The sequence below is a fragment of the Tenrec ecaudatus genome, chromosome 10 (assembly GCF_050624435.1).
Source record: "Tenrec ecaudatus isolate mTenEca1 chromosome 10, mTenEca1.hap1, whole genome shotgun sequence".
Lineage (NCBI taxonomy): Eukaryota > Metazoa > Chordata > Mammalia > Afrosoricida > Tenrecidae > Tenrec > Tenrec ecaudatus.
Genome location: NC_134539.1, coordinates 158,270,019 through 158,297,281, shown reverse-complemented (window position 1 = coordinate 158,297,281; position 27,263 = coordinate 158,270,019). Strand labels below are relative to the sequence as shown.

General features: G+C 62.9%; 1 protein-coding gene across 2 annotated transcripts; it reads left to right on the top strand.

Annotated features, from left to right (window-relative positions):
- Nucleotides 1–10,937: 10,937 nt before the first annotated feature.
- Nucleotides 10,938–25,653, top strand: FASN (fatty acid synthase). 2 transcript variants are annotated; one of them, XM_075562411.1, is made up of 40 exons: nt 10,938–11,179; nt 12,779–12,913; nt 13,336–13,488; nt 14,105–14,278; nt 14,352–14,552; nt 14,650–14,772; nt 14,848–14,963; nt 15,042–15,176; nt 15,427–15,886; nt 15,979–16,166; nt 16,247–16,436; nt 16,582–16,676; nt 16,786–16,920; nt 16,997–17,200; nt 17,289–17,404; nt 17,550–17,722; nt 17,806–17,997; nt 18,143–18,226; nt 18,310–18,489; nt 18,571–18,741; nt 18,822–19,022; nt 19,104–19,387; nt 19,488–19,859; nt 19,934–20,098; nt 20,171–20,289; nt 20,365–20,519; nt 20,600–20,800; nt 20,884–21,034; nt 21,112–21,410; nt 21,498–21,620; nt 21,711–22,121; nt 22,228–22,379; nt 22,719–22,810; nt 22,893–23,044; nt 23,122–23,364; nt 23,453–23,641; nt 23,788–24,015; nt 24,150–24,364; nt 24,450–24,548; nt 24,633–25,653. In XM_075562411.1, the coding sequence occupies exons 2-40, from the start codon at nt 12,787–12,789 to the stop codon at nt 25,020–25,022; spliced, it is 7,458 nt and encodes a 2,485-aa protein (XP_075418526.1). In that variant the 5' UTR covers nt 10,938–11,179; nt 12,779–12,786; the 3' UTR covers nt 25,023–25,653. The 2 variants fall into 2 exon arrangements, with proteins under 2 accessions (XP_075418526.1, XP_075418525.1); XM_075562410.1 differs by having other exon boundaries at nt 18,819–19,022.
- The last annotated feature ends 1,610 nt before the right edge of the window (nt 25,654–27,263 follow it).

The following is a 27,263-nucleotide window of genomic DNA, read 5'->3' as shown; positions in this document are numbered from 1 at the left end:
CCACTCTGATACTCATCATTTGCATCGATACATTTGTTTGGTTTTGGTCTTTGATGCCTGATACCTGATCCCTTCAACACCTCGTGATCACTCAGCTGCTGTGCTTCTTCCATGTGGGCTTTGTTGCTTCTCAGCTACATGGCCGCTTGTTTATCTTCAAGCCTTTAAGACCCCAGATACTATCTCTTTTGATAGCCGGGCACCATCAGCCTTCTTCACCACATTTGCTTATGCACCTATTTTGACGTCAGTGATTGTGTCGGGAAGGTGAGCATCACAGAATGCCAGGTTATTAGAACAAAGTATTCTTGTGTTGAGGGAAGACTTGAGTAGAGGCCCAGTGTCCATCTGCTACTTTAATACTTAGCATCTGAATTCATGTGCACAGACGCATGTCCCTATCGTTACACGTCACACACATGTGCATGTCCATTTTCATACCTCTATAAATGTCTTTCCTCCGAGTTCTTCCATCGATTTCTTGCAAAGATGTTTTCTGAAGGGTTCTCGCTCTCTCTTTTAAGTGTTCTTTTTGACGATGCATGTGATGGTACCATCCCTCTTGAGTCTGTCCTTCTGGGATTGGCACCTCAGAATGGGCAATAACATTCCTTTTCAGCTGGCCCCTGTCTAGGACTGACCACAATCAGAGATGTCGGGTTATATGAAAACAAACTCCACATCAGGATTGGAAAAAGACTTTTTAACAACTTCAATAAGCAGGTAGTACAGCCTTGCTTGCTGACAGTGAGGAGGCTGGCAGCACCTGCTGATGGAGACCGTGGCCTGCCGCCTGCAGTGTGGACACAACTCTGTGTGAAGAGGGACACAGTCCTCACTACATGGCCAGCAGGTCACATCAGGATGAACGGAAAGGTGGACAGCGCTAAGGACTTCATCGTCACGCTCGTCCAGCCACGGCGGCAGTGGGCAGACCTGCTGCACAAGGTCTCTTTGGGATATGGGAAGAAAGCATCGATGTTGCTCTGAGGATGGAGGTGTGCCTGGCCACGGCCATCTCTATGGCCACTTCTGCCCATGAAGGCTGGACCATGAACAAGGAAGACAGGAGAAGGACAGGTGCGTTTGGATGCTGCTGCTGCTGCTGCTGCTGAGGACACCAAGAATGCCCCTGAGAGGCCAGAATGCTGACACTTTGTCCCATGTCCCTGGAGAAGGATGTGATGCTCGGTGAAGTGATGATGGACCATGGTGGCAGCCACTATGGCTCAAACACCAGGCTGGGCACGAGGACGGGGTGGACTGGGCCGTGCTCGCTCTCTGGTGCTCAGGTCGCCGTGAGCTAGAACCGACTGACGGCACCCAACAACTGCAGCAGCGGCTCGGGCAGGGACCTTTGTTAGTTCCAGGTCATTTCTGACAGCTTCCAGTGTTCCTAGGGCAGTACTCCGGACATCCCGGGTTTCAGGGGGACCGGTGCTTGCCGCAGCCGCTCTGCAGTTTGAGCTGTGCCCCATCAACCAGCGAGGGCCCAGCGGGTTGTGCTCCCAGTGTTCCGTCTGCTGCTCTGAGGGGTCGCTCCTGCTCCACCGCTCTTTTCTTCCAGTGCCTTCCCGCTGGAAGGACTCGTCTTCGGTGCTGGATCAGACAGGGCCTCTGCTCTACATAAGGTTCTCAGTGGCTAATCCCCCCTCCAAGACCGCCTGTCTGTCTTTGTCATCTCCTCTTGTCTGGAGGCACTCCTGAGACGGCTCACCTTGCACCAGCCGGCTGGAGTTTGAAATACCAGCACCACAGGAATGCTCAAGCCACTGCAGCGTGACAAAGTGGCCGATAAGGTGGATAATACAGAAATATAGGTGCGTTAGTAGATCAGAACAGAGTTCAAGTTCATGGTATTTCAACCAGGACTTTGAACCAGTTCATTCTTGCTTGACCCACTACGGAGAACTTGCCTTTCCACCCTCAGGTCTACTGGTCAGCACCTACATTTTAATAAGTGTCCCCAAGTGATTCTTATAGCCCCCCCCCGTGGTTTCTACACACACACACACACACACACACACACACACACAGGAATCTTGGTGAAATGGGGAGCCTGAGCCAGTACCTCATCAGTTTGAAGTCCTCTTGTAGAAAAGACTTCAGATAATCCCAAGGGAAAGGATAGTTTATCCACTAAATTATTCTGGAAGAATTAGCTATTGAGGAATAAGATGGTAAACATAAAAGCTATTATCAGCTAAGAAAGCTGAAAAACAAGCTTAAAAGTTAACCCCCTCCCCCCAAAAGTTACAACCACAAACCTGTAAGAAAATGCAGTAGGACGTCTTTGCTACCTTAGGGTAGGCAGTGCTCTCTTAGAATGCAAAAAGCTAAAACTGTTTTAAAAAGATGATAGATTGGCTCTTATCATAATTTACAGGGTCTGCTCTTCATTAGAAACATGAAGCCCTGAGCCAAGAGCGGAGTGAGATGACATCTGTCTGATCAAGGGCGTATCTGGAGGGTGGAGGGGATCTGAGTGACATCTTATGAAAGAAGATTCACAAATGGCCAATGAGCTCATAAGAAGGCCCTCGACATCACCCGACACTTGAGAAATGACCAGCGTGATGAGACACTATCACACACTCACTCAAATGACTGAATTGAAGAAAAAAAAAAGATACAGGATGCTGGTGAGGAGATGGAGCAACTGACCGCTCCCATGCGCTGGTGGGACAACACAGTGGCAGCACTGTTTTGGAAAATGGCCCGGCAGTTTCTTAGAAAGCACGCACATGTGGCTGGACCGTGTGATTCCCAAGGTGTTTGTACCAGGGACCGGAGCGGGCGGACGGACGTGCACAGCAGGATCAGTGTGCGCCGTGTCCTTGTTCATCACATCTCCTAGTTAGAAATGACACACAGCTCCCTCAGCACACACACGCACGCACGCCGTAAAATTAAAAGAACTGATAAAGATAATGACAAGGAATCCTAGGAACACACCTACTGTGCAACTCTGTCCCTGGGTCACGCAGGAGGTGAAGGCCGATTTCTCGGGGCTGGTCAGAGGCTGCTGGGTGAAGGGGCACCTCATCCTTGAAGCGTGCACTTTCAAGACTCATGGAAATGTCTGCTTACACAAGCCTCAGCAAAGCTGGCTTTGTCAGAGGAGGGTGGGTGGGAGGGCTCAGACCTGCCTTCGGTCTAAAAGGTCAACCTTCTGCCCAGGATTGGGGATTTCCTCCCCCACCCCCACCAGGGCTACTTCCTGTTGCTCGCCTGCCCCATCCTCGGCCTTCTCTGCCTGTGGCCAGGAGATCTAGGTCTGTGCCTGTGACACAGAAAACCCAGCACCGCCCACTGGGGGGCAGGGCTGCAGTCCCGCCGGAGATCCTAATTACCCGCACTGAGGGACTCTCCGGAAGGCTGTGAGCCCTCCCCAGGGCAAGCCCGGGACTTCTTGGAAGTGCGTGGAGAGGTCCCTGGAGGAGGGGAGGGCCCTCGGGTGTGTGTGTGTGTGGGGGGGCCACACACACACACACACACACACACATACACACACCATCTCGGAAGGCTCACCCATGGGAGGATGGGCAGTTGTTTGAATAAGACACACCTGGGCTCTAAAGCCCCTTCAGGAGCCTGAGCAGTACAGGACCACACCACTTCTGTGTCAGGGGAGGGGGGCATTCAGAGCGCCGCTCCCTCCCCGCCCCCCACCTCTTCTCTCACTCTCTCTCTCTGTGGCCTGGCAGCAGCGCCCACCCAACCCCAGGCCTCCTGGGAGGAAGGAGTAGGCGTGGTATGTGTCCCAATAAAACTTTATCTGCAAGACGTTTATGGCGCTAGCAGAAGGGCTCCGCCTCTGGAATGCTGGGCGGACACCCACCCACCCTCCACGTGCTGCCTGTCCCTCAGGAGCCCTGGTGGCTCTGCTCCTTGGCGGCTGAGCCACTTGGCTGTTCACTGGCAGTTCAGCAGCTTGACACCGCCAGGCGTTCTGAGAGATCAAACTCCCACGATGAATCCACCCGACAGCAGTGCGTCCGGTGTGGGTTGACCCGTCTGCAGTCCACTCCCTATGCCCCTCCTTCCTTTCCTGCATGGCCTCCCAACCCCAGCCTATGTCCACAAGGTGGGGGCCCAGCTCGGTCCCCATCACTCTGTGTCTTCAAGTGCAGGCAGCTTCCCCTCGTTCCTGAGCCCCAGAGCGGCTGTCGCAAACAGGTGTCGGGCCTTCTCTGATGCTGCTCCTGAGGTGCAGGACAGACTCCTGGAAGTTCACGGGGACGGCTTGTCTGACGTCGGACCAATCTTGCAATATTGCCTGGCATGCTGTGTTCTTCCATGCATCTCCGATGTGTGTCTGCAAATGTTTCATCCCCGGTCTCTGCAGCTACCCTCAATTGTAATAAGTGAGTCTGTGGTGTTCTGATACCTAATCTACTCTCTTCCTTATCTGATGTGGGAGTCAGTGGAGACCTTAAAAGACAAGCTGGGCCGCTGTTCCCCTTGGTGGACATTTTCTGGACAGTGTGGCTGATCTGAGGCTTCCCTGGGGACCTGGAGAGCTGGAGCCCAGGCAGGCTCCAGGGAAGGACACAGGAGGTGCAGGCCCTGCCTGTGGACTTTTTTCTGGGTAGATTTCAAAGAGGTGTCTGTCTTGAGAAGCAGTCTCCGCTTCCTCTCCGTTTCCAAACTTACCATTGAGTGGCTCTTCCCAGCGCTTAGTTTTGCCACCTTCCACGAGCTTGCTGTGACCCCGAGGGGAGCCCTGGGTGGCGTGTGCTCAGGCCCCCCGCTGCCAACTAGAGAGGTCAGCGGTTGGAGATGACAGCCGTGGAAACCTCACGGCTGTGCTGCTCAGACCTACTGCCTCTCGAGTCGGAATCAACCGGACAGTGGCAGGTTGGGTGGACTACTCCGGTGCCACCCCCCCCACCTCCCCACCCCCAAGCCTTTGCTGCTGTGCTGCTACCAACCCAAAGCTTGGCGCCGAAGCCACTCTGAACAAAGTCCCCTCTGGTGGGCCCAGCCAACCGCCTGCAGGGAGGCCTGACTGGCTCTGGCCACGGCCTTCTCGGCTTTTGGTCCCAGCCCGCGTTTTCCTAGTTCCTCTCACCCTGAGTGACCCTGTTCCTTCCCCTCCCTGGGGTGCCCAGAGCGCCACACACTGCTCCTACGGCTTGGACAGATTCAGAAGGGCACCTGGCAGTGTGCAGCCTCCTTTAGGATCCCAGCCCTTCCTTCTTGGCTGCGTTGTGCTGTTTCCAAACAAGAAGGGGCCAGGCAGACTGGGGTCTCCTTGCTGATCTTGCTGCATGTCCCCTGGAGTGGAGGCTGATTGCCTGAGGCTCACTCAGACAAAGCGACCCGGCTCCTCCCCATCCATCCCCAGTTGGCTGGTTGGCTCTAGCCAGCCCTGTCTCTGGGCTCCCCAGCCTGCCAACACTGCCTATATGGACAGACGGGCTCTCCCTCCAGCCCTATCGGGTTCTGCCAGATGGGATCGGCAGGCCCACAGGATGCCGGTGTGCTCATGCTTCTTGGCCGCGTAGGACATGACTGGCCTGGCTCTGCAGGCTTCTGTCTCCCCCCTCCACTGTCCCCCCTTACGTAGGTCTTTCAGTTGTGAGTGTGTGCATCTCCGAGCCCAGGGTGAATGGGGACCTCTGTTTCCAGCAGTCAGTTTGGTCACTTACTCGATGGCCGAGAGGCTACCTTGCTGTTCCCTCCCTCCACATTCAGGCCTTCCTTCCACCATGGGAGGCTGTCCCTGGTAGCCCCTCCGCCTTCCGAGCTCACATGTTACATCCCCGACACATGACACTTTTAGTTTGTACACACGCATACATACACACACGTCTGTTCTTCAGTCACGGGCCCAGTCCTAGTGACTCACAGCAGGCAGATCCTTGCACCCAGGGGTGGGATGCTGGAGGCTGGTGTCACAGGTCCACCCCTCTTAGGCCCCCATTCAGAAGCAGGCAGCATGGCCCCCTCATCCACTCTAGACCTTGAGGGGTGTCCAGAGCAATCTCACATGGAGAGACCCAGGAGGCACCTTCTCCCTGCCTGTCTGTCCATCAGGAGGGCTCTGAGGGACACTGGTCTGGCCCCTGGCCTCCTGTGGGCTGAACTGCGGCTGTCTCATCTCAGAGGAGGTACTGCTGAGGGAGGGCTCTGGCCATGGGTTCCTGGGACCTACTCTTGGCACTGTCCTGGCACTGGCCTCTCAGACACATGGGAAGGGTCCTCTTCCTCAGGCCTCAGGTGAGCTCTCAGAGTGCCCCACTGTGACAGCCTGTGGGTGCCTCCCCCAGGACCCCTTGGGAGGCGAGGACAAGGGCAACCTTTCACAGAGGGACTGGCGGGGGTGCACCGTGACTCCCCAGAGACCGGCTGGAGCCGGCCTGACTGGGAGCCTGGCCCACCTCGCTTATCTGCTACTTGGGCTCAGGTGGACAGAAAGCTGATAGCTCCCTGTCCCCTGGCAGTGTCCTCCCCTCAGCCCTCCGCAAGAGGCCGGGGTCAGAGGTGGCCCTGCTCTGACCTCTGGACCTGTCCCCACCCCCCGGCCCTCCCCTCCACTGCAGGACCTGAGTCCATGGACCACATGGGTCACCCCACCCCAGACGTGGCCTTCCAGCCTCCCTGGACCTCTTGCCAGTCCTGGCTGCCTTCAAGTTGCCCCCCAGACCTTAACCCCCCCTTACCAAGCTCCACCCTCCAGTCCTGAATAGTGCAGCCCAGTCTCTACAGAGCCATGGCCAATCTCCCCTGTCCCCCATCAGGGTGGGGTGGCCCCCACCTGAGGCCCTTTCAGCAGTGAAGGAGCCTTCACAGGCTGACCAGAGGATGGTTCTAGAAGGAACAATAGGGATGGGAGTGGCAGTGGGGGTTGTCAGCCCAGAGGCCTCTCCGTGTTTCAGGCTGTCACATGATCACCCCAGGGTCAGAGCCAGCCTCTAAAGCTGCCCCCAGACATCCCAACAGGCTTCCTGTGGCTGGGCTCAGGCCCCCTGGCAGAGTGACCTTTGAGGACAGCCAGCCTAGCCCCCTGCCCAGGTTCATGCACTCAGGCTTGGGGGAGGGGCTTTGTCATGGGGAGGGGGCCCAGGAAGTGCTCTGGGAGCCTGGGAGGGCGGGTAGGTCTGAGGGCTGGCTTCCTGTGGCCTGCAGTGGGCAAGCTGGCTTAGCCCAGGGAATGTGCCCTGAGGGGAGGGAGGGGAGGAGGGGACTGGTCTGACTAGCTGAGACTTTGACTTCAGCCTTGGTCCTCTCAAGCCTCACCCCCTCACCCCCCCCCCCACACACACTTCACCACATAACTAGGAGCACAGATGAGGAAACACACTTCTTTCCTCTGGCCCTCCCCCACCAATGGGCCATGGCCAGGGTTGGGGGGTGTTTGTCCCACAGAAAACAGCAGGGAACCTGGTGGGAGCAGACCGATGGGCAGGGTCTGAGGGTGGGGGTTGGCAGGGTTCCAGCTCCCTGCCCACCTGGGGTGCGTGGGGGTAGGAGTGAGGCAAAGGCCTCTTCCTTCCCAGCATTCCCTGCTGCAGAGCTGCCCTGCTGGAACCTAGGCTACCAGGCTGCATCATCTGCAGGCTGGGGTCCCCAGCACCCCAACCCCAGCTCACATGTCCACCCAGCACCTGGTGGGGTCTCATTAGTGCAGAGCTTCATGTGGGGCTCCCCCAACCCTCCCTCATCCCCAGAGCACCTCTGGGGAAGCAGTGGGCGGGGGTGTGGGGGGTGTGGTGCAGGGGGAGCTCCGGTCTAGGCCAGGGTCTAGGAGGAGGTGCGTGGAGCCCTGGGCCCCTCCCTGCATCTTTCTCCTGGGGCCTCACTCCCCATCCTCACCGGCCACCTCCCAGGTATGTCTGAGGAGAGGAAGAAGGAGCAGGGAGCCAAGGAGGGGACGAGGGCGCCCTGTCCACAGCTGTGGCCTGGCGTTTGGGACGCCTCCCGCTCCAGCACCTGTGACCAGAGGGAGACTGAGGTGACAGTAGGCTGACCTGTCACAGCCAGCCACACGCAGGGTGTGCAACCACTTGGCTGACCGGCCTGGGCCTCAATGTGCCCTCTGCCCTCCGGGGAGCCTCCCTGCCCCTGGCAGCTGTCACCACAAAGAGCCCCCTGTCTTGGGACCCCTCTAGGCTGGCCCAGGCTGTGGGCCCTGCGCCCAGACCGCAAACTCTCATGCAGACCCTCGGGGCTCAAGGGCCTGGCCCAGGTCCCACCAGCCCAGAGGCAAGCTCTGACCACCACTACCCCCACCCTCCAGCCCTGTTCTCTTCTTCACACGTTATCTGCAGATGGCGAGTCCTCCAGAGATGGGGGTGGGGTGGGGAGGAGGAACCTGGTGCAGAGCATGTGGGGGCAGGCACAGGCACCACAGCCACCAAGCTGGACAGATGAGGCGCTCCTGCACCCTCACAGTGGGCAGCAGCCCTCCCTTTGCTGGTCTGCTCACAGGCCCCTATCCTCTTCCCAGCAGAAGGCCCGGCCCCTGAGGCAGCAGGTAGCCCGGGGCATCCACAGAGCAGCCCAGAGGCGGCAGTGGCTGGTACAAGGCAGGGGAAGGTGGCCGTCGAAGGGAAGAAGCTTCAAGCCCAGCCCAAGCCCAAGCCCAGGCGACCGCCCTGCTCTCCTGCAAGACCCAGAGGCCCCAACCGGCCGCCCAGGATTCGAAACTACAGCGTGAGGGACTGACCACGCGCTCCTGAGATCTTCCCCTGCACTAGAAGACTGGCCCACGTCGGTACGGGGGCAGAGCAGGCTGTGGACGCTGTTGGACAGTCTGGTGGGACAAGAGTCATTAAAGTGCCTCCCCAGCACAGGGCCACAGTGTGTGTGTGTTTGTGTGTAAACCCAAACCCTTCTACTCACTGGGCAAGAATGCCATAGGCCATACTCCACGGCCCCGTGTGGGGACCCCTCTGTCCCACCTGAACAGACAGACAGGGCCCCTGGTTGTCTGAAGTCTTTCCAGGTGCAAGTGAGGCTCCTTCGGGGCCTGATGGTCATGGCTGGTGCTGTCAGGTTGGAGGGGTCAGGCAGACACTGCCCCTCACCCCGTGACAGGTGGCAGTGAGCTCCCTGTATGCACTGACACTCTCAGCCCGTCACCCCACATACATGAATACATGCACTCTCTGACCCAGGAACCCCCTGCCCCTCCCCAGCATAGGCGTTCCCTGGCTCTGCCCTCTCTGACCTGGCCTTCCCCGAAGGCCCTTTCTGGGTGACCTGTCCCGGCCTTCCCCGAAGGCCCTTTCTGGGTGACCTGTCCCGGCCTTCCCCGAAGGCCCTTTCTGGGTGACCTGTCCCTCACCTGGTAGATCTGCCCGCCATCCTGTCCTGCAGGCCACGGGCAGACCTTTGGCACAGAGGGCTCACAGGCAACCTGGCAGACTGAGCCCAGTGGCAGGCCTGGTGTGGGAAGGGTCCTCGCTTCCCCAGGTGGGCCATCCACCTTCCTCAGCTCTCCCTGTGCTAAACAGGCCAGGCAGGTGTACTTCAAGTCCCCCCAGCCCCTGCAGCACCCTCCTTGCCAGCCTGGGACCCCTTGACTTCAGCATGGCCCAGTGACTCCCTTTAGCTAAAGAGTCAGTAGGAGTAATCCCTGTCTCTTTCTACACACTTAGAGCCCCAAGGTGGGGTGCAGGGAGAGGCCGGGCAGGAGGGGGCAGGCAGACAAGAAGGCTGGCAGGGAGACAGTCAAGAGCAGTGAGCACAGAACCAAGGAGCTGCCATGCTCTGCTCTGTGCACCTGCACAGCCACCCGACCCTGCCCCCCAACATGAGGTACTTGAAATGAGGGGCGGGAGAAGCCAGTCAGGTTGCGCCACCAAGAACACACAGAAACCTTGCTGTGCCCTCCGGCTGTGCCCACCCACACATTCCATGTGCCTAAGAGTATCCCGATGTGCATGCGCGTATGAGCGCACACTTGCGTTTCCATGTGTCTGTTTTGGGGAAGCATGCACGTGTGGTGTGTATCCCAAGAGCGCACACTGGCAATGTGTGCGCGTGGGGGGTTGTGTGCACATATGTACCCTATGCGTATCCTAGTAAGAGTGTGCCTGTGTGTGTGCACTGCACAGGACATGCATATTCTGCGGGCGGGTGTGGGGAGACAGCGGGGTGCAGCCCCTTCGTCCACTTCACACACTCACCCACTTCCCCTCCACCATCCTCCCACGAGTTAGAGGAACCTTGGGAGAGGCGCAGTGGAGGATTGTCGGGGTGTCTGCTTGTAACTGGAGTTTTGGTGGGTGGGTGTCTTGGAACCCTGTGGAGGCCTCGCCCCCTACCACTCCCACAGCCCCCCACCCCGGCAGCTTCCGGAGAGCTCCTCAGGATGACCGACAATAACCCCGGCTCGGGACACCCTCAGCCGGGTCAACGACCGCGCTAGAGCAGCAGGGCCTGCGCCTACCCCGGCGCTCCCGCCCCCGGCCCATCACCCTATCGCCTAGCAACGCCCCCTCGCGCGCCACCATTGGGCAGGCGCGCACGCCCCCGACGCCCGATTGGCCGCGGCGGGGGCCCTAGACACGCCCCCTGCCCCAAGCGGTCCGCGGCTTGAAGACCGTCGGCGGGCGGTAGTGTGTTTCGGGGGTGGTCCCCGTTCGCCCCCGCGCGACCAACTCCTCCACGGAGCCCCCACAGTGACCCCAGTGCGACCCAAGCATGCCCTGGCCCTCGGGGAGCCCTCGCCGCGGGGCCCGCGCACACATGGCCCCGGTGGACACGCGGGGCTGGTTCGGCGTGGGTTCGGTCCCCACACCGCGCGAGCGCTCCGAGCGGTTGCGCGAGGAGAAATGTGGCCCTCGAGGGCGGGGACGGAAGTCGGGAGGCGGAGGGGACCTGTCGCGTGTCCCCGCCCCCTGAGGCGGCCCCCTGCCCCCAGGGGGCCCGGCCTGGCCCCCGCCCTTGCGCGCGCCCGTGCAGGGTCCCAGCGGCGGCGCGCACGGGGGATCACCCCACTCTCCGCGGCGCGCCGGGCCCCGGGGCGCAGCCCCGACGCTCATTGGCCTGGGCGGCGCAGCCAAGCTGTCAGCCCATGTGGCGTGGCCGCCCCGGGATGGCCGCGGCTTAAATAGAGTCGGCGCCGAGCTAGAGGGAGCCAGAGAGAAAGGCGCCGCGGCCTCTGCTCCGCCCGACTCCGCGCTCCATCCTTCGCCGCCTGCCCGCAGCCCGCGCCCCAGCCCAGGTACGAGCGGCGGGCCGAGCCGGGCGCCTGCGGGCCACGAGGCCGGCGTCTGGGGCTGAGTCGGGGCTTGGTGGTCGGAGATGCGGGCCGAGGTGGGGCCGGCGGACCACGAGGCGGGGGCGCCGTGGACACGGCCAGGGCCCGGGCACCACGAGGCTGGTGGGCCGGGACGGCGACACCGCCGGGGCCGGGGCCGGGGCCTGGGTGAGGAAGGTGGAGCCGGCGCCGCGCTACCTCGTGGCCGGGCGCGGGTGCTCGGATAGAGCTGGGTGCAGGGCCTAGGCTGGGTCCGGGGTGGGGGTGGGAGACGGGCCGCGCGGAGGCGGTGGGGGAGGGGGCGAGCGGCCCCCGCGAGCGGCGAGCTGGTGGAGCGAGGCCGGGCCGAGGAGCCGGGGCCTGCCGAGGCCGTTGCGCCCCGCTTCAGAAGGGCCGCCATCCCTCCGCCGCCGCCCGGCCCCCCAGTGCCGATGCCTGACTCCGCGGGCGCCCCGGGACCAGGCGCCCGCATCCCGGCGCGGGCAGGTGAGCCGGTGCTGGGAAGGGGGGCGCGCGGCCCGCGGACGGAAGGCCTGTGGACAGCCATCTTGGCCTGGGGCCGGCCTGGCGCCGCGGACCCCCGGGGTGGAGGAGACGCCCCCCACCGCTCGCCCAGCCCTGAGCCCCCAAAGGCCCTCGGATCCGGGCCGCCCGGCCCCACCGGCCTTCCTAGGAGGCCGCCCGAGACTGGACCGCCGGAGCTCAGGAGCGGCGGCCTTTCCGAATCCCGGGGGGGAGCGGCGGTGGGCGGGGGGCCGCGGGAGGGTCCCCGTCACGTGGGAGCTGGCCGGGCCGCGCGCGGCCGGAGTCGCAGCCGGGAAAGGCCGGCACCCGGCGCACTCGGGCTGAATAGCAAGTAGACAGAACAGCGGCGCTTTGGGGAGGCGGCGGCCCCTCCCCCACGGGGTGGCTACGGCCCTTTCCTTGGGTGGAGGGGCGGCCTGGCTGCCCCTGGGCTGGAGGTGGGGCTGGGACTGCGTGCGTCTTCCCGCCAGGGGCCCCGGGCCTTCGTGGAAGGGACTGGACCCGCCGGCCTTGCCCCATCCTGAGAGCGTCCTGTCCAGGGTACCCCCGCAGGAGCCACGTGGGAGCCCTGTCCGAGAAGCCAGTAGAGGGTTGTCTTCTTGTGTCAGTGCTAATGCCGCCTTTCCCCCAGAGCTCTGCCAACCCTTGGCACCTCTGACTGCTCAGGCCAGTTCCCCAGGTCCCAGCAGGACACAGGCTTAACGCAGGCTGTGTCAGGGGTCGCACAAAGCCCAGGTATAGCCAGGTCAGCCTCCCAGTCAGGAACTGTGGGCTAGAGAGACCTCCCAGGAGGTCAGCGCAAGGCTGGCGGCTGTAAGGGGGGTAAGTGTTTCTTCCCAGGCCCCAATTCTTCCATCTCCTGGAACTCAACACCCCCAAGCCCTTCTGGGGTGCCCCCACTTCAGGTTACTGTCACTAGGGTGGCAGGAATAGCTCTCCAGGGTCTGGCAGCCTGCAATAGGTGTGTTTCATGGGGCCCCTGTGCAGGGGTGGGGCTAGGGTCCTCCGGACCGCCTGATCTCCCTCCCTCCTTCCCAGACGCAGTCATGGAAGAGGTGGTGATTGCTGGCATGTCCGGGAAGCTGCCCGAGTCAGAGAACTTGCAGGAGTTCTGGGAAAACCTGATTGGTGGTGTGGACATGGTCACGGAGGACGACCGGAGGTGGAAAGCCGGTGAGTCCCCTGACATCTGGGGCTGCTGCCTGGAGCAGGGAGGGCTGGGCAGGTAGGCAGGCAGCAGAGCAGACACGGAAGGTCTCCAGTGAAGAGCCTTGGAGGAGGCAGCTGGCGGGCCAGCCTAGCCCACATGTCCCAACAGTCCGATAAGGCTCCAGACCCACTTTCAGGAAGCTGCCCGACTGGCCCCGCCTCAGCCGAGGTGGCCCTACCTGATCTGCAGGTGTGAGTCAGCAGCAGGCGGGAGTGGCAGACTGGCGGGGGTCTTAGACCAATTCTGGGGATACCTGAGGAGTTTCCCGTCTCCTAACCCCTCCCTTTACTCAAGGTTAGGCGAGTGGGTCTGCCCTGAGCTGGAGCATCCCCCTCACCCGCCCATGCCTGGCCAGGAAGGAACCACCTCTCCCTCCACCCCCCAGGGCTCTACGGCCTGCCCCGGCGGTCAGGGAAGCTGAAGGATCTGTCCAAGTTCGATGCCTCTTTCTTCGGGGTCCACTCCAAGCAGGCCCACACGATGGACCCCCAGCTCCGACTGCTGCTAGAGGTCACCTACGAGGCCATTGTGGATGGAGGTAAGCAGCTGGGGCTCTGCAGGAGTCGGGAGCAGGCAGCCCCGGGACAGAAGCTCAGGCTACTTCAGTGCCATGGCCGGTGCAGCCACGGCCAGTCCTTCATGCCCCTCCCAGCCTAGCACATCTGGGGTCCGTGCCTGCCCTGCAAGGGTTTGTGTCTGGCCTGTGCTGCTGCTGGCCTCTGCCTGGGGTCTCAGCCCCAAGGCTGCCAACTTCCACCACGGAGTCCCCGCCTGGCTGGCCCCGAAGCCCTGTCAGTGTATGGGTGTGCCGCTGGGCACTTGGAGGCTGGCTCCTGAACCTGGGCACTCGGCCTTGGTCTCCTCAGACCCCTTCTTTAGGCCTTCCCAAGGTGGCCGCCCTTGGGAGGAGCAGAGTCCATTGGCCAGCAGGGCTCCTTAGACCTGCTGTGGGGGCGCCAGGTGGGGACAGTGCTGCCCTCTGTCTACTCGGGCCACCTCCACGGCCCCCGTGGTGCCCTGCCTTCCCTCCATACCCATCTATCTACTCCATGGCTTGTCTTGGTTCCCACCTGGGCTGTCCTCCTCCCGGCCAGCACTTAACCTGCGCCTTCCGGGCAGCCGTCTGACCTCTCCCCACCCCCCGCCACTGGCAGGCATCAACCCAGCCGACCTAAGCGGCACCAACACCGGTGTCTGGATCGGTGTGAGCGGCTCCGAGGCCTCGGAGGCCCTGAGCCGGGACCATGAGACGCTCGTGGGCTACAGCATGGTGGGCTGCCAGCGGGCCATGATGGCCAACCGTCTGTCCTTCTTCTTCAACCTGCAAGGTGAGCTCGCCAGGGAAGGGGGCCGCTGGCCTCCCCATCCTGCAGGTACTGTGCTCACGGTGCGTCCCCACAGGGCCCAGCATCGCCATGGACACGGCCTGCTCTTCCAGCCTGAATGCCCTGCAGACCGCCTTCCATGCCATCCGCAGCGGGGAGTGTCCCACGGCCATTGTGGGCGGTGTCAACGTGCTGCTGAAGCCCAACACCTCCGTGCAGTTCATGAAGCTGGGCATGCTCAGCCCGGACGGCACCTGCAAGTCCTTCGACTCTGAAGGTGAGGCTGTAGGCGGGCGACTCGCCAGAGCCAGGGAGGAGCAGGAGGCTGGCTGGCATGCGGGGCCTGGTCCTGAGTGTCCTCCTCGCACCCTCAGGGAACGGGTACTGCCGCTCCGAGGCCGTGGTGGCCATTCTGCTCACCAAGAAGTCCCTGGCCAAGCGGGTGTATGCCACAGTCCTGAGCGCCAACACCAACACGGACGGCTACAAGAAGCAAGGTGGGTTCTGGGCAGTCGGTGCAAGGGGCAGGGTGGGTGCCCAGGGCAGGGTATAAGGACCCCCCTCTTTCCCAGGCGTGACTTTCCCCTCCGGAGACGCTCAGGCACAGCTGCTCCGCTCACTGTACCAGCCGTTTGGGGTGGACCCTGAGTCCCTGGAGTACATCGAAGCCCACGGCACGGGCACCAAGGTGACGACCTGTCCAGCTGCCCTGCGGCTCCCTCACAACTCCTGGCCTGCCTGTCTTTGACCTCTGGCACTTTCTCAGGTTGGCGACCCTCAGGAGGTGCATGGCATCTGCCAAGCCCTGTGCACAACCCGCAAGACTCCACTGCTGATTGGATCCACCAAGTCCAACATGGGCCACCCTGAGCCCGTGTCTGGCCTCGCAGCCCTGACCAAGGTAGGCCGGGCCACGCCTCGGCTGCTTGGCGGCATCCAGAGAGGATGCCCTGGGGAGCGAACGGGAAGGACTGGCAGGTGGGCACGCCTACTTGCCTACCTGTCGGCGCTGCAGCCTCCCCGCACCACCCTCTGCAGGCCCCACCTGGCTGTTTAGAGAGAGGCATGGTGGGCAGTTTGGGAAGCCCTGGGACAGCGGGGCAACATGGAGTGGGGAAGGGGTGCCTGCCCACACGTCCTGCCCTCTTTAGGTGCTGCTGTGCCTGGAGCACGGGCTGTGGGCCCCCAACCTGCACTTCAACACCCCCAACCCCAAGATCCCGGCGCTGCAGGATGGGCGGCTGAAGGTGGTGACCCAGCCCCTCCCTGTCCTCGGCGGCAACGTGGCCATCAACTCCTTTGGCTTTGGTGGCTCCAACGTGCATGTCATCCTCAGGCCCCACACCCAGCAGGCCCCCACACCCCTGGCGCCACCCCTGCCCTGGCTGCTGACGGCCAGTGGGCGAACCCCCGAGGCTGTGCAGGGCCTGCTGGAGCAGGGCCACAAGCACAGCCAGAACGTAGCCTTCCTCAGCATGCTCAACAACATAGCGGCCAGCCCCTCCAGCGCCATGCCCTTCCGCGGCTACACTGTCCTGGGTGGCCAAGGCCAGAGTCAGATGGTGCAGAAGGCCCCCACCGGGAATCGGCAACTCTGGTTCATCTGCTCTGGTGAGCTGCCCCCTCCCCTAGACTGACCTCTGCCTGGCGCCCCACACCCGCCCCACAGGGCCAAGCCGCTGAGCCCACCCTCTTGTCCACAGGCATGGGCACCCAGTGGCGCGGCATGGGGCTGAGCCTCATGCGCCTGGACAGTTTTCGTGCATCCATCCTGCGGTCTGATGAGGTCCTGAAGCAGCACGGGCTGAAGGTGTCAGAGCTGCTGCTCAGCACCGAGGAGAGCACCTTCGACAATATCACCAACGCCTTCGTCAGCCTCACCGCCATCCAGGTGCCCGCTGACTCCATGCCAGGGCGGGTCAGGGCTGGGCTGCAGGGGCAGCCTGGTGAGCACCCTGATCCTGCCCGCAGATCGCGCTCATCGACCTGCTGACCGCCATGGGGCTGCAGCCGGACGGCATCATCGGACACTCGCTGGGTGAGGTGGCCTGTAGCTATGCCGATGGCTGCCTGTCTCAGGAGGAGGCCCTGCTGGCCGCGTACTGGAGGGGCCAGTGCATCAAGGAGACCAACATCCCACCCGGCTCGATGGCAGCCGTGGGTAGGCGGCGGGCCTGGCGTGTCCGGGGAGGTGTGGGGCTGCTGCTGCTGGGGAGGGTGGCAGGCTTTCATTACTGGCCAAGGTCACGGTGGGAGAGTGCTCGTAAACACGGCGGTGGTCATTACGGGTTTCTCTCTGCCCGCAGGCCTGTCTTGGGCCGAGTGCAAGCAGCGCTGCCCGGCTGGCGTGGTTCCTGCCTGCCACAACTCGATAGACACAGTCACCATCTCGGGGCCTCAGGTGAGGGGAACATGGCCTGGGCACCCCCTGCTGGCGGGAGGCTGGGCTGCAGGGTAGGGGCCTGGACCCACCATGCCCTGTCCCTTACCCGCCCTGTCCGGGCCTGCAGGCCGCCGTGGCTGAGTTTGTGGAGCAGCTGAAGCAGGAGGGAGTGTTTGCCAAGGAGGTCCGCACCGGCGGGATGGCGTTCCACTCATACTTCATGGATGGCATCGCACCCACACTGCTCCAGGCGCTGAAGAAGGTGCGTGCCCACACGGCCCGGGCTCCATCCTGGGGAGCTGCTCCCCACTGACCCGGCACCTGTCCACCTGTCACAGGTCATCCGGGAGCCACGACCGCGCTCCCCGCGCTGGCTGAGCACGTCCGTGCCCGAGGCCGAGTGGCAGGGTGACCTGGCGCGTACCTGCTCTGCTGAGTACAACGTTAACAACCTGGTGAGCCCTGTGCTGTTCCAGGAGGCCCTGCAGCACGTGCCCGAGCACGCCGTGGTACTGGAGATCGCACCCCATGCCCTGCTGCAGGTACCCACCGAGGGGCCCCCGTGGGGAAAGGGCCCGTGCCCCGGGAGAGGCCCGAATGACTGACTGCCCGCCTGTGTCTGCCTCCCAGGCCGTCCTGAAGCGAGGCCTCCCGCCCAGCTGCACCATCATCCCGCTGATGAAGAAGGACCACAAGGACAACCTGAGCTTCTTCCTGGACAACGTGGGCAAGCTCCACCTTACGGGGTAGGCCCCTCCCCGTGGCTCTGGGGAAGACACTGGCACCTTACTTTTCCTCTGCGCACCCCCCCCCCCGACTTTGCCAGTCTCCTCTAGGAGTCTGAGGAGATAGAGCCCGGCTATACCCCTGACACCCTTCCCCCTCCACCAGCATCACCGTCAGTCCCAATGGCCTCTTCCCGGCCGTGGAGTTCCCGGCCTCCCGGGGCACCCCACTCATCTCGCCCCTCATCAAGTGGGATCACAGCCAGACCTGGGACGTGCCGGCCGCCGAGGACTTCCCCAGTGGCGCTAGCTCCTCCGCAGCTGCTGTCTACAAGATCGGTGCGGCAGGGAGGGGGTCGGGGAGGCCAGCTGGGGCAGTCGGGGGCTGACTGGGCAGCAACTGAGGCCAGGGTTTGCCACAGATGTCAGCTCCGAGTCTCCCGACCACTACCTGGTGGACCACTGCATCGACGGGCGTGTACTCTTCCCTGCCACTGGCTACCTGTGCTTGGTCTGGAAGACGCTGGCACGGACCCTCAACCTGGCCATGGAGCAGATGCCCGTGGTGTTTGAGGATGTGATCCTGCATCAGGCCACCATCCTACCCAAGACCGGTGAGCCCCCAGCAGCTCCAGCGTAGGCCAGGGGTGGCCCAGGCTGCTGGCTGTTCCCCGGAGCTGAGCGGGGCCACGTGATGGGGCAGCCCCAGACCTGGGTTCTCTGGCTGGGCTCTCTGCTGACCAGCACCTGTGCTCGCAGGGACAGTAGTGCCCTTGGAAGTGCGGCTCCTAGAGGCGTCCTGCACCTTCGAGGTGTCTGACAATGGCAACCTGATCGTGAGTGGTGAGTTGGGGCCGCAGGGGAGTGGGGGCCCAGCCTGCCTTGTGTGCTGCTGGGACCCTAAGACTCTGAGGTGCCCCCCACAGGAAAGGTGTACCAGTGGGAGGACCCGGACCCCAAGATCTTTGACAACCAGGCCGGCCTGTCCCCAGCGGACCCAACGGCCATGATCCGCTTGACACAGGCTGACGTGTACAAGGAGCTGCGACTGCGTGGCTACAACTACGGGCCTCACTTCCAGGGCATTCTGGAGGCCGACCTCGAAGGTGGGTCTCGAAAGCCCAGAGGCTGGTTGAGCCAGGGTACCCCTGACAGTAGTCGGCAGCACGTGGCCTGTGCCTCCACAGGCTCGGCCGGCAAGCTGCTCTGGCAGGACAATTGGGTGACGTTCCTGGACACCATGCTGCAGATATCCATCCTGACCTCCACCCAGCGCAGCCTGCGCCTGCCCACCCGCTTCGGTGCCATCTACATCGACCCCCTCGCTCACCTGCAGAAGCTCCGAGACGATGCCAGAGGTAGCCTTGCCCCAGAGCGTGCCCAGGTGCCCCTGCCTGCCCCCCTTCCACCCTCCCCTCACGCTGTGTCCCTGCAGCAGCCGACGTGGTGGTCAACAACTGCCTGGGCAGCACGTCCGCAGGTGGTGCGGTCATCTTGCGGTTGCACAGCTCGGAGGCTCCGCGGCGGCAGCAGGAGCAGCTGGCCCCCGTGCTGGAGAAGTTCTGCTTCACGCCGTACCTGGAGGCTGAATGCTTGGCCCACAACACAGCCCTGCAGGCAGAGCTGCGACTGTGCACAGGTGAAACCCAGGGACTCCCAGGTGGTACACTCACGCCCTTGCCTCTGGGCCCAGGTCTTAGCGCTGTCTCCCTCTCCCCAGGGCTGGTGAAGGCTCTGCAGTCCAAGACTGCCCAGCAGGGGCTGAAGATGGTGGTGCCTGGGCCAGGCGGGGCCACAGCGCCCCTGGCACGCCTGCTAGCAGCCGCCTGCCAGCTCCAGCTCAATGGGAACCTGCAGCTGGAGCTGGGCCCAGCACTGACCCAGGAGCGCCTCCATCTGGCCAGCGACCCGCTGCTGGCTGGGCTCTTGGACAGCCCGGCCCTGAAGGCCTGTGTGGACATAGCCCTGGAGAACCTGAGCAGCCTGCAGATGAAGGTGGTCGAGGTGAGTGGCAGGCCTGGGGACATGCCCCTACCCCAGGACCAGCCTTAGGCGGGCGCGTGGGCTTCCCACCCGCAGCTGCTCCAGGAGGCTGTTCCCACAGGTGCTGGCAGGCGAGGGCCACCTGTACACCCGCATCCCGGCCCTGCTCAACACCCAGCCCATGCTGCAGCTGGCCTACACAGCCACCGACTGCAGCACCCAGGCCCCGGAAGCCTCACAGCTCCAGCCCACTCCGCCCAATGTGGCCCAGGAGCAGTGGGACCCCTTGGAGCCTGCGCCCAGCACCCTGGGCAACGCTGACCTCCTGGTGTGCAACTGCGCCGTGGCCACCCTGGCCAGCCCTGCCACGGCCCTCAGCAACATGAGGGCGGCCCTCAAGGAGGGCGGCTTCCTGCTTCTGCACGTCCTGCTCAAGGGCCACACGCTCGGGGAGGCCATGGCCTTCGTCACAGGCGACACGCTGCTGAGCCAGGTGTGGGGGCTGGCGGGGCTGGGGGGTGAGGTCACCCACCCGCCTGCAGGTGCTCACACCCCCACCCCACACAGGATGAGTGGGAGGGGCTCTTCACCAGCACCTCGCTGCACCTGGTGGCGAGGAAACGCTCCTTCTACGGCTCCGCGCTGTTCCTGTGCCGCCGGCTGGCCGCCCCACAGAGCCCCATCTTCCTGCCTGTGGAGGACTCCAGCTTCCGATGGGTGGATACCCTGAAGGTGGGCGTCTGCCCCTGCCCCTCCCTCCCCCGCCTTCCTCCGCCGATTCTAACCTTCCCCAAACCCCTGCAGGGCCTCCTGGAGGAGTCCTCCTCGCGGCCAGTGTGGCTCACCGCTGTCAGCTGCGCCTCCTCAGGTGTCGTGGGCCTGGTCAACTGTCTGCGCAAGGAGCCCAGGGGCCACCGTGTGCGGTAAGGCCCCGCCCTTGCCTGCTCCCTTCTCCCCCTGCCCCCACTGCCCCCTCACTGACCAGCTTCCACCCACAGGTGTGTGCTGGTCTCCAACCTCAGCAGCTCGGCCCCTGTGCCCCCGACAGACCTGAGCTCCCCTGAGCTGCAGAAGGTGCTTCAGGGGGACCTGGTGATGAATGTCTGCCGTGACGGTGACTGGGGGTCCTTCCGCCACTTCCCCCTGGAGCATGGTGAGCACCTCCACTGTGCCCACCCCTCCTGGCCATAGTGCCAGCCAGCCCTCCGCAGCCTGACCTCCTGCCTCCCGCAGACAAGCCACAGGAGATGACGGAGCACGCCTTTGTGAACATACTGACCCGTGGGGACCTTTCCACCATCCGCTGGGTGTGTTCACCGATGCGGCATGTCATGCCCAGCCCTGGCAAACAGCTCTGCAGCATCTATTATGCCTCACTCAACTTCCGGGACATCATGCTGGCCACGGGGAAGCTCTCGCCTGATGCCATTCCAGGTGGGCACCACCAGGACCTGGGGCTGCAGGCGGGGCCACACTGCGGAATGGGGTAGCCAAGGCTCACCAGCTGTCTCCTCCAGGCAAGTGGGTCAACCGTGACTGCATGCTGGGCATGGAGTTCTCCGGCCTTGATGCCAGTGGCAAGCGTGTGATGGGAATGGTACCTGCCGAGGGCCTGGCCACCTCCATCCTGATGTCCCCGGACTACCTATGGGACGTACCCTCCAACTGGTGAGTGTTGACACATCGGCATTGAGGGGTGGTGGGGGTCATGTCCCCGGCTGCGCTGACCTGCCACGCACCCACAGGACCCTGGAGGAGGCGGCCTCCGTGCCCGTGGTATACGCCACCGCCTACTACTCCCTGGTGGTGCGAGGGCGCATCCAACGCGGGGAGAGTGTGCTCGTGCACTCGGGCTCCGGCGGCGTGGGACAGGCTGCCATCGCCATCGCCCTCAGCCTGGGCTGCCGCGTCTTCACCACGGTGGGCTCGACCGAGAAGCGCGAGTACCTGCAGACACGCTTCCCGCAGCTGGGCAAGGACAGCTTCGCCAACTCCCGAGACACGTCCTTCGAACAGCATGTGATGCAGCACACGGCGGGCCACGGTGAGTGCACGGGGCCCCTGGGGGTGGAGGTGGGGGCTGTGCAAGGTCCCACCTACACACTGAGGCCCCCGCCCCTCCCCTCCCCAGGCGTCGACCTTGTCCTGAACTCTCTGGCCGAGGAGAAGCTGCAGGCCAGTGTGCGGTGTCTGGCCCAGCATGGCCGCTTCCTAGAGATCGGCAAGTTCGACTTGTCCAACAACCACGCGCTAGGTGAGGCCCGGGGGGGGCAGGCGGGCAGGTGAATGAGCGGGCGGGCCCAGCAAGGTGCCCTGAGTGAGTGCCCCCCTCCCCGGCCTCCAGGCATGGCCATCTTCTTGAAGAACGTCTCCTTCCACGGCATCCTGCTGGACGCGCTCATGGAGACTACCAGTACCGGCTGGCAGGAGGTGGCGGCACTGCTGCGGGCGGGGATCCGAGATGGCGTGGTGCGGCCCCTCAAGTGCACCGTGTTCCCGAAGGACCAGGTGGAGGATGCCTTCCGCTACATGGCGCAGGGCAAGCACATCGGCAAGGTGGTGGTACAGGTGCAGGAGGAGCAGCGGGGTGCCTGCCCAGCGCCCACCATGGCTATCTCCAAGACCTTCTGCCCAGCCCACAAGAGCTACATCATCGCCGGGGGCCTGGGGGGCTTTGGCCTGGAGCTCGCACAGTGGCTCGTGGTGCGGGGGGCCCAGAAGCTGGTGCTGACCTCCCGCTCCGGGATACGGACTGGTAGGCGTGCTGGTGTGGGGGTGGGGAGTTATGAGGGGCCGTGTCCGGGAGCGCTTGGTGGGGGTGGTGTTGTTGTACCGGCCAGTCCAGCACCCGTGTCCTGCAGGCTACCAGGCCAAGCAGGTCCGAGAGTGGAGGCGGCAGGGTGTCCAGGTGCTGGTGTCCACCAGCAACATCGGCTCCCTGGAGGGTGCCAGGGGACTCATCGCTGAGGCTGCACAGCTGGGGCCTGTTGGCGGCGTCTTCAATCTGACCGTGGTAGGTCTAGGTTAGGGGGCTCTCGGCTTAGCTGGTGGGGCTGGTATCAGGGTGGGGAACGGGAGGACCCGCAGTGCTGGGACAGGCCTGGATCAACAGGTGCACAGGGGGGCGGGTCATGCCTCTAACAGGGAGCTGGTAGAGCCAGGACTTGGTCCTACAGCAGGGCATGTGAGGGGTTGGGCATGCCTGTGGTGGTAAATGCGGGTAAATGCATTTATGGACCTGGAGCAAGGGGTGTGTGTGGAGGGGTGAAAACAGAACTGGGACTCAAGTCTGAAGCAGGGACCAGGCATGGCTGGAATTGGAAGAAAGGCACTCAGGGGTCCCCTCTCCCAGGTCCTGCGAGACGCCATGATGGAGAACCAGAGCCCTGAGTTATTCCAGGAAGTGAACAAACCCAAGTACTTTGGCACGCTGAACCTGGACAGGTGGGTGAGCAAGGCAGCCCACCCCACCTTGCCCAGCCCAAGGGGGCCTGTGGGCACACAGGGCTGATGTGGCTCCCTGCAGGGTGACTCGGGAGGCCTGCCCGGAGCTGGACTACTTCGTGGCCTTTTCCTCCGTGAGCTGTGGGCGAGGCAATGGCGGCCAGACCAGTTATGGTTTCGCCAACTCAACCATGGAGCGCATCTGTGAGCAGCGACGACACGACGGCCTCCCAGGTACGCGGTCCAGCCAACACCCCCGCCCCCCAGGCCCACCCCAGCTCTGCCTGACCCCTGCTCACCCCTGCCCACAGCCCTGGCCATTCAGTGGGGAGCCATCGGAGATGTGGGCATCATCCTGGAGAGCATGGGCAACAATGACACAGTCATCGGAGGGACGCTGCCGCAGCGCATCACCTCCTGCATGGAGGTGCTGGACCTCTTCCTGAACCAGCCCCACCCTGTGCTGAGCAGCTTTGTGCTGGCCGAGAAGAAGGCGGCTCCCAGTGACCGGGAAGGCCAGCGCGACCTGGTCAAGGCCGTGGCGAACATCCTGGGTGAGCCAGGCGATCAGGGGCGGCTGGCCCCTGCCTGTGGCCACAGAGCACCTGACCAGCCCTGATGACCTGCCACCTGCCTCCCTAGGGATCCGAGACCTGGCGTCCATCAGCCTAGACAGCTCGCTGGCCGACCTGGGCCTGGACTCGCTCATGGGTGTGGAGGTGCGCCAGACGCTGGAGCGCGAGTATGACCTGGTGCTGTCCATGCGCGAGGTGCGGCAGCTCACCCTGCGCAAGCTGAAGGAGTTGTCCCAGTCGGAGGGCACAGCTGAGGGTGCGTCAGCAGCCTTGGGGTGGGGGGACGGGGCCGTGTTTCCCTCTTCTGGAGAGGCTCCGCCCCAGCACCTGTGTGGCTGCGCCCCTGTTCATGAGTGCTGGGGCCGCCAAATACGCAGTGCTCACCAGCCCTCTCGCCCCCAGAGGTGGCCTTGACCAAGGAGAACGGCCCCATGGTGCAGCAGCAGGCCCAGCTGAACCTGAGCACGCTGCTGGTGAACCCCGAGGCCCCGACCCTGACGCGCCTCAATGCTGTGCAGAGCTCTGAGCGTCCCCTCTTCCTGGTGCACCCGATCGAGGGCTCTACCACTGTGTTCAGCAGCCTGGCTGCCCGGCTGAGCATTCCCACCTACGGCTTGCAGTGCACACGAGGTGTGTGTGGGCGGAGGCTGGTGCTGGGCCCTACCTGGTCACCACACTGAGCCTCCCCACCTACGGTGTTCTAGGCGGGCAAGGCCACAGCTCTGCCTGGATGCCCATCTGGGCTCTACCCTGTACCTTTGCAGCTGCCCCCCTGGATAGCATCCCGAGCCTAGCCGCCTACTACGTGGACTGCATCCGGCAGGTGCAGCCCGAGGGCCCATACCGCATTGCCGGCTACTCGTATGGAGCCTGCGTGGCCTTCGAGATGTGCTCCCAGCTGCAGGCACAGCAGGGCCCCGCCCACCACAGCCTCTTCCTGTTCGACGGCTCCCACACCTACGTGCTGGCTTACACCCAGGTGAGGCGCTGACCCTCCGGATGGCCTGCCCCCTCTGCACTGCTGCAGCACCGACTCACAGCCCCGCCCCCCCACTCCCCTGCAGAGCCACCGCGCCAAGCTGACCCCGGGCTGCGAGGCGGAGGCCGAGACAGAGGCCATGTGCTTCTTCGTGCAGCAGTTCACTGACATGGAGTACAGCCGGGTACGTAGCCGGCATCACCTGGGGCTGCAGGTGCGGGGGTGTTGCCCTGGAGCCCCCTGCTGAGAGCCACCTCCCCCCACCCAGGTGTCCGAGGTGCTGCTGCCGCTGGCGGACCTGGAGCAGCGCGTGGCGGTCACGGTGGACCTCATCACCCAGAGCCACCAGGACATCGACCGCCAGGAGCTGGCCTTCGCGGCCTTCTCTTTCTACCACAAGCTGCGCATGGCAGAAAAGTACGCGCCCAAGGCCAAGTACCGCGGCAGCGTGACGCTGCTGCGGGCCAAGGTGGGCGGCGCCTACAGAGACGACCTGGGCGGCGACTACAACCTCTCGCAAGTGTGTGACGGCAAGGTGTCCGTGCACGTCATCGAGGGCGACCACCGGACCCTGCTAGAGGGCAGCGGCCTGGAGGCCGTCGTGGGCATCATCCACAGCTCCCTGGCCGAGCCCCGGGTCAGCGTGCGCGAGGGCTAAGCGCCCCCGCGCACCGCACACGCCTGCCCCGCCCCCCACCGCCCCCGGGTCGCGCACCCGCAGAGGGTCCTGCTGGTGGGACCCCGCCCCGGGCCCACACCACTGCCCGGTGTGCGCACAGCCACTCGGGCACCACTAGAAGTAGGACTGTTGCCCCAGCCAAGCGGCCGCCGGCGGACCTGGAGGGCTTGCCTGGTCTGTGAAGGGTCCGCCCAGCCCGCAATCGTGCGGGCCCCGCCCTCTTCTTCCTCTGGGGTTCTCGTATTTATTGCTCCCGCCGGGGAGTGGCCCGGCGGGCTCGTCACCCCCAGGAGACGTCCTTGGGCGCCAGGGTCTGTGCCCGGAACCAGCCCCGCACAGCAGGCCCCAAGCTCACGGACCCTGGCACGGTGCGGCTGCACCTATGATGCAGGGTCTGGGCCCAGCCCCTGCGGAGGAGGCACCGGAGCGTCGGTGTGAGTGTGTGAGAGAGTGTTCTCATGTCTCAAGAACACGATTCAAACTGCTGCTTGGGTTTGGAACGTCGTCACTGTCGTGTGACGATGCGTGTTGGGATCCCTCGTTTTTACTGCACCTGCACCTGGAATCTTCCTCCGGACAGCCCGCCCCCATTAAACCTCAATGAGCTCTGCCTGTCTGCCTGTTTCTTCTCCACCAGCACAGATGGCAGGGAATGGATAGGGGGAGGGACACTGGGTCAGGGGTTGAGGTGGACATGTCCCACCAGCTAGCTTAGGAGCCTAGGAGAGGCCAAATGCCAAGAGATGGCCAATTGGTGCCCAGCTGGGTCTAAGCTCACCGCCTAGCACTGGAATGAGCTGCCTGTCCCATCATGTCTTCCCCCCACCCCCTCTCCAGTGCTGATGGAGGTGTCTGAGAAGGCAGGGGGCGGGGGACGTGGCAGCGGTGAGGCACTACAGACACAGGTCCTCATGATCAAAGTGCCACTAAACCAGGAGCCAGGACAGCCCAAACCTGGGTGAGAAGAGAGGCAGGTGTCTGTCAGGAACCACTTGGAAAACACTCCCCCAGCAACGCAGCGAACCTGAAGACCATCTTGGCAAAGAGGAGGGAGCCCAGTGGGAGTTAGTTAAGAAAGGGAAGGGAGTTCCTGAGCACTCCCTGCTGGTGGGGAGCCCTTGGGAGGGCACACTGGTTCTCAAAAAGTGTGTGTTAGTCTGGGTACTTGAGAAACAAATCCATAGAAACTCGTGTAAGTTTTATATAAAGGGTAAGTGCACAGCAAGAAAACATCCCAACCCAGTGCTGCCCAAGCCCACATGTCCAACACCAATCAACAAAGTCCTCCATCTCACAAAACACACAATGACATCGACTGCGGGAGGAAAGCTAAATCAGTGAACAAGTGAGCATCTCAGCACTGGCAGGTCTCCACACGGCTGCTCCAGCACCCAGGGCTGCATCAGGGTAGGTCCATGTGGCTTCTCCTCAGGGATGTCTTGCAGGGAGTGAGCCTTGCCAGCTGAAGCAGGAACTGGCTAAGGCAGCTGCACCCTGGTCCCACCATCACAAAGCAAGAGACCCTAAGAACTGGAAAGGCAAGGCTCACTGAGCCATTTACCCTACCCCTCCACCCTTCAATTAACCCCACATGTGTTTGTTGGCCCAATAAACTACCTCAATAGGTGTGTCGGGGCTGTATCCTTTCCCACACTACATAGGTATGCTGAGCAGATCATCCAGGAGGCAACTTTGAGCAGAAGAATGGATTTAGGTATTAACCTGGGTGAAGAATGAACACGGATACACTGGACAGTAGGAAGGACAAACAGTTGCCTTTGAAGTCAGTACAGCTGGAGTGCTCCTTAGAAGCAAGGATGGCAAGACATCTCACAGACTTTGCACACAGTAGCAGGAGAGACCCATCCCGGGGGAAAGGACACCCCTGCCATCATACTGGCAGGTGCCTCTGAGCTGGTTCCACCCATAGCAACCTTGTGTTCAACAGCAGCTGCCACGCCCCGGCCTGCCCACCCTCACCATGGTCCACTCTCTGTCCATTTTGAAGATCTTTGCTGCTGCCCTCATACTTACCAAGCACGATGTCCTCTTCAGGGGTTCCCTGCTGACAACGTGTGTGAGATGAAGTCTCCCCATGCTCGCTTCTAAGGAGCGTTCTGGTAGTTTTGTTTTAAAGTTTATTTTATTGGAGGCTCAAGCATATTTGTACATAATGTTGCCATCATTTTATGAGCATTTTACTTTCTATTTGAGCCCTTG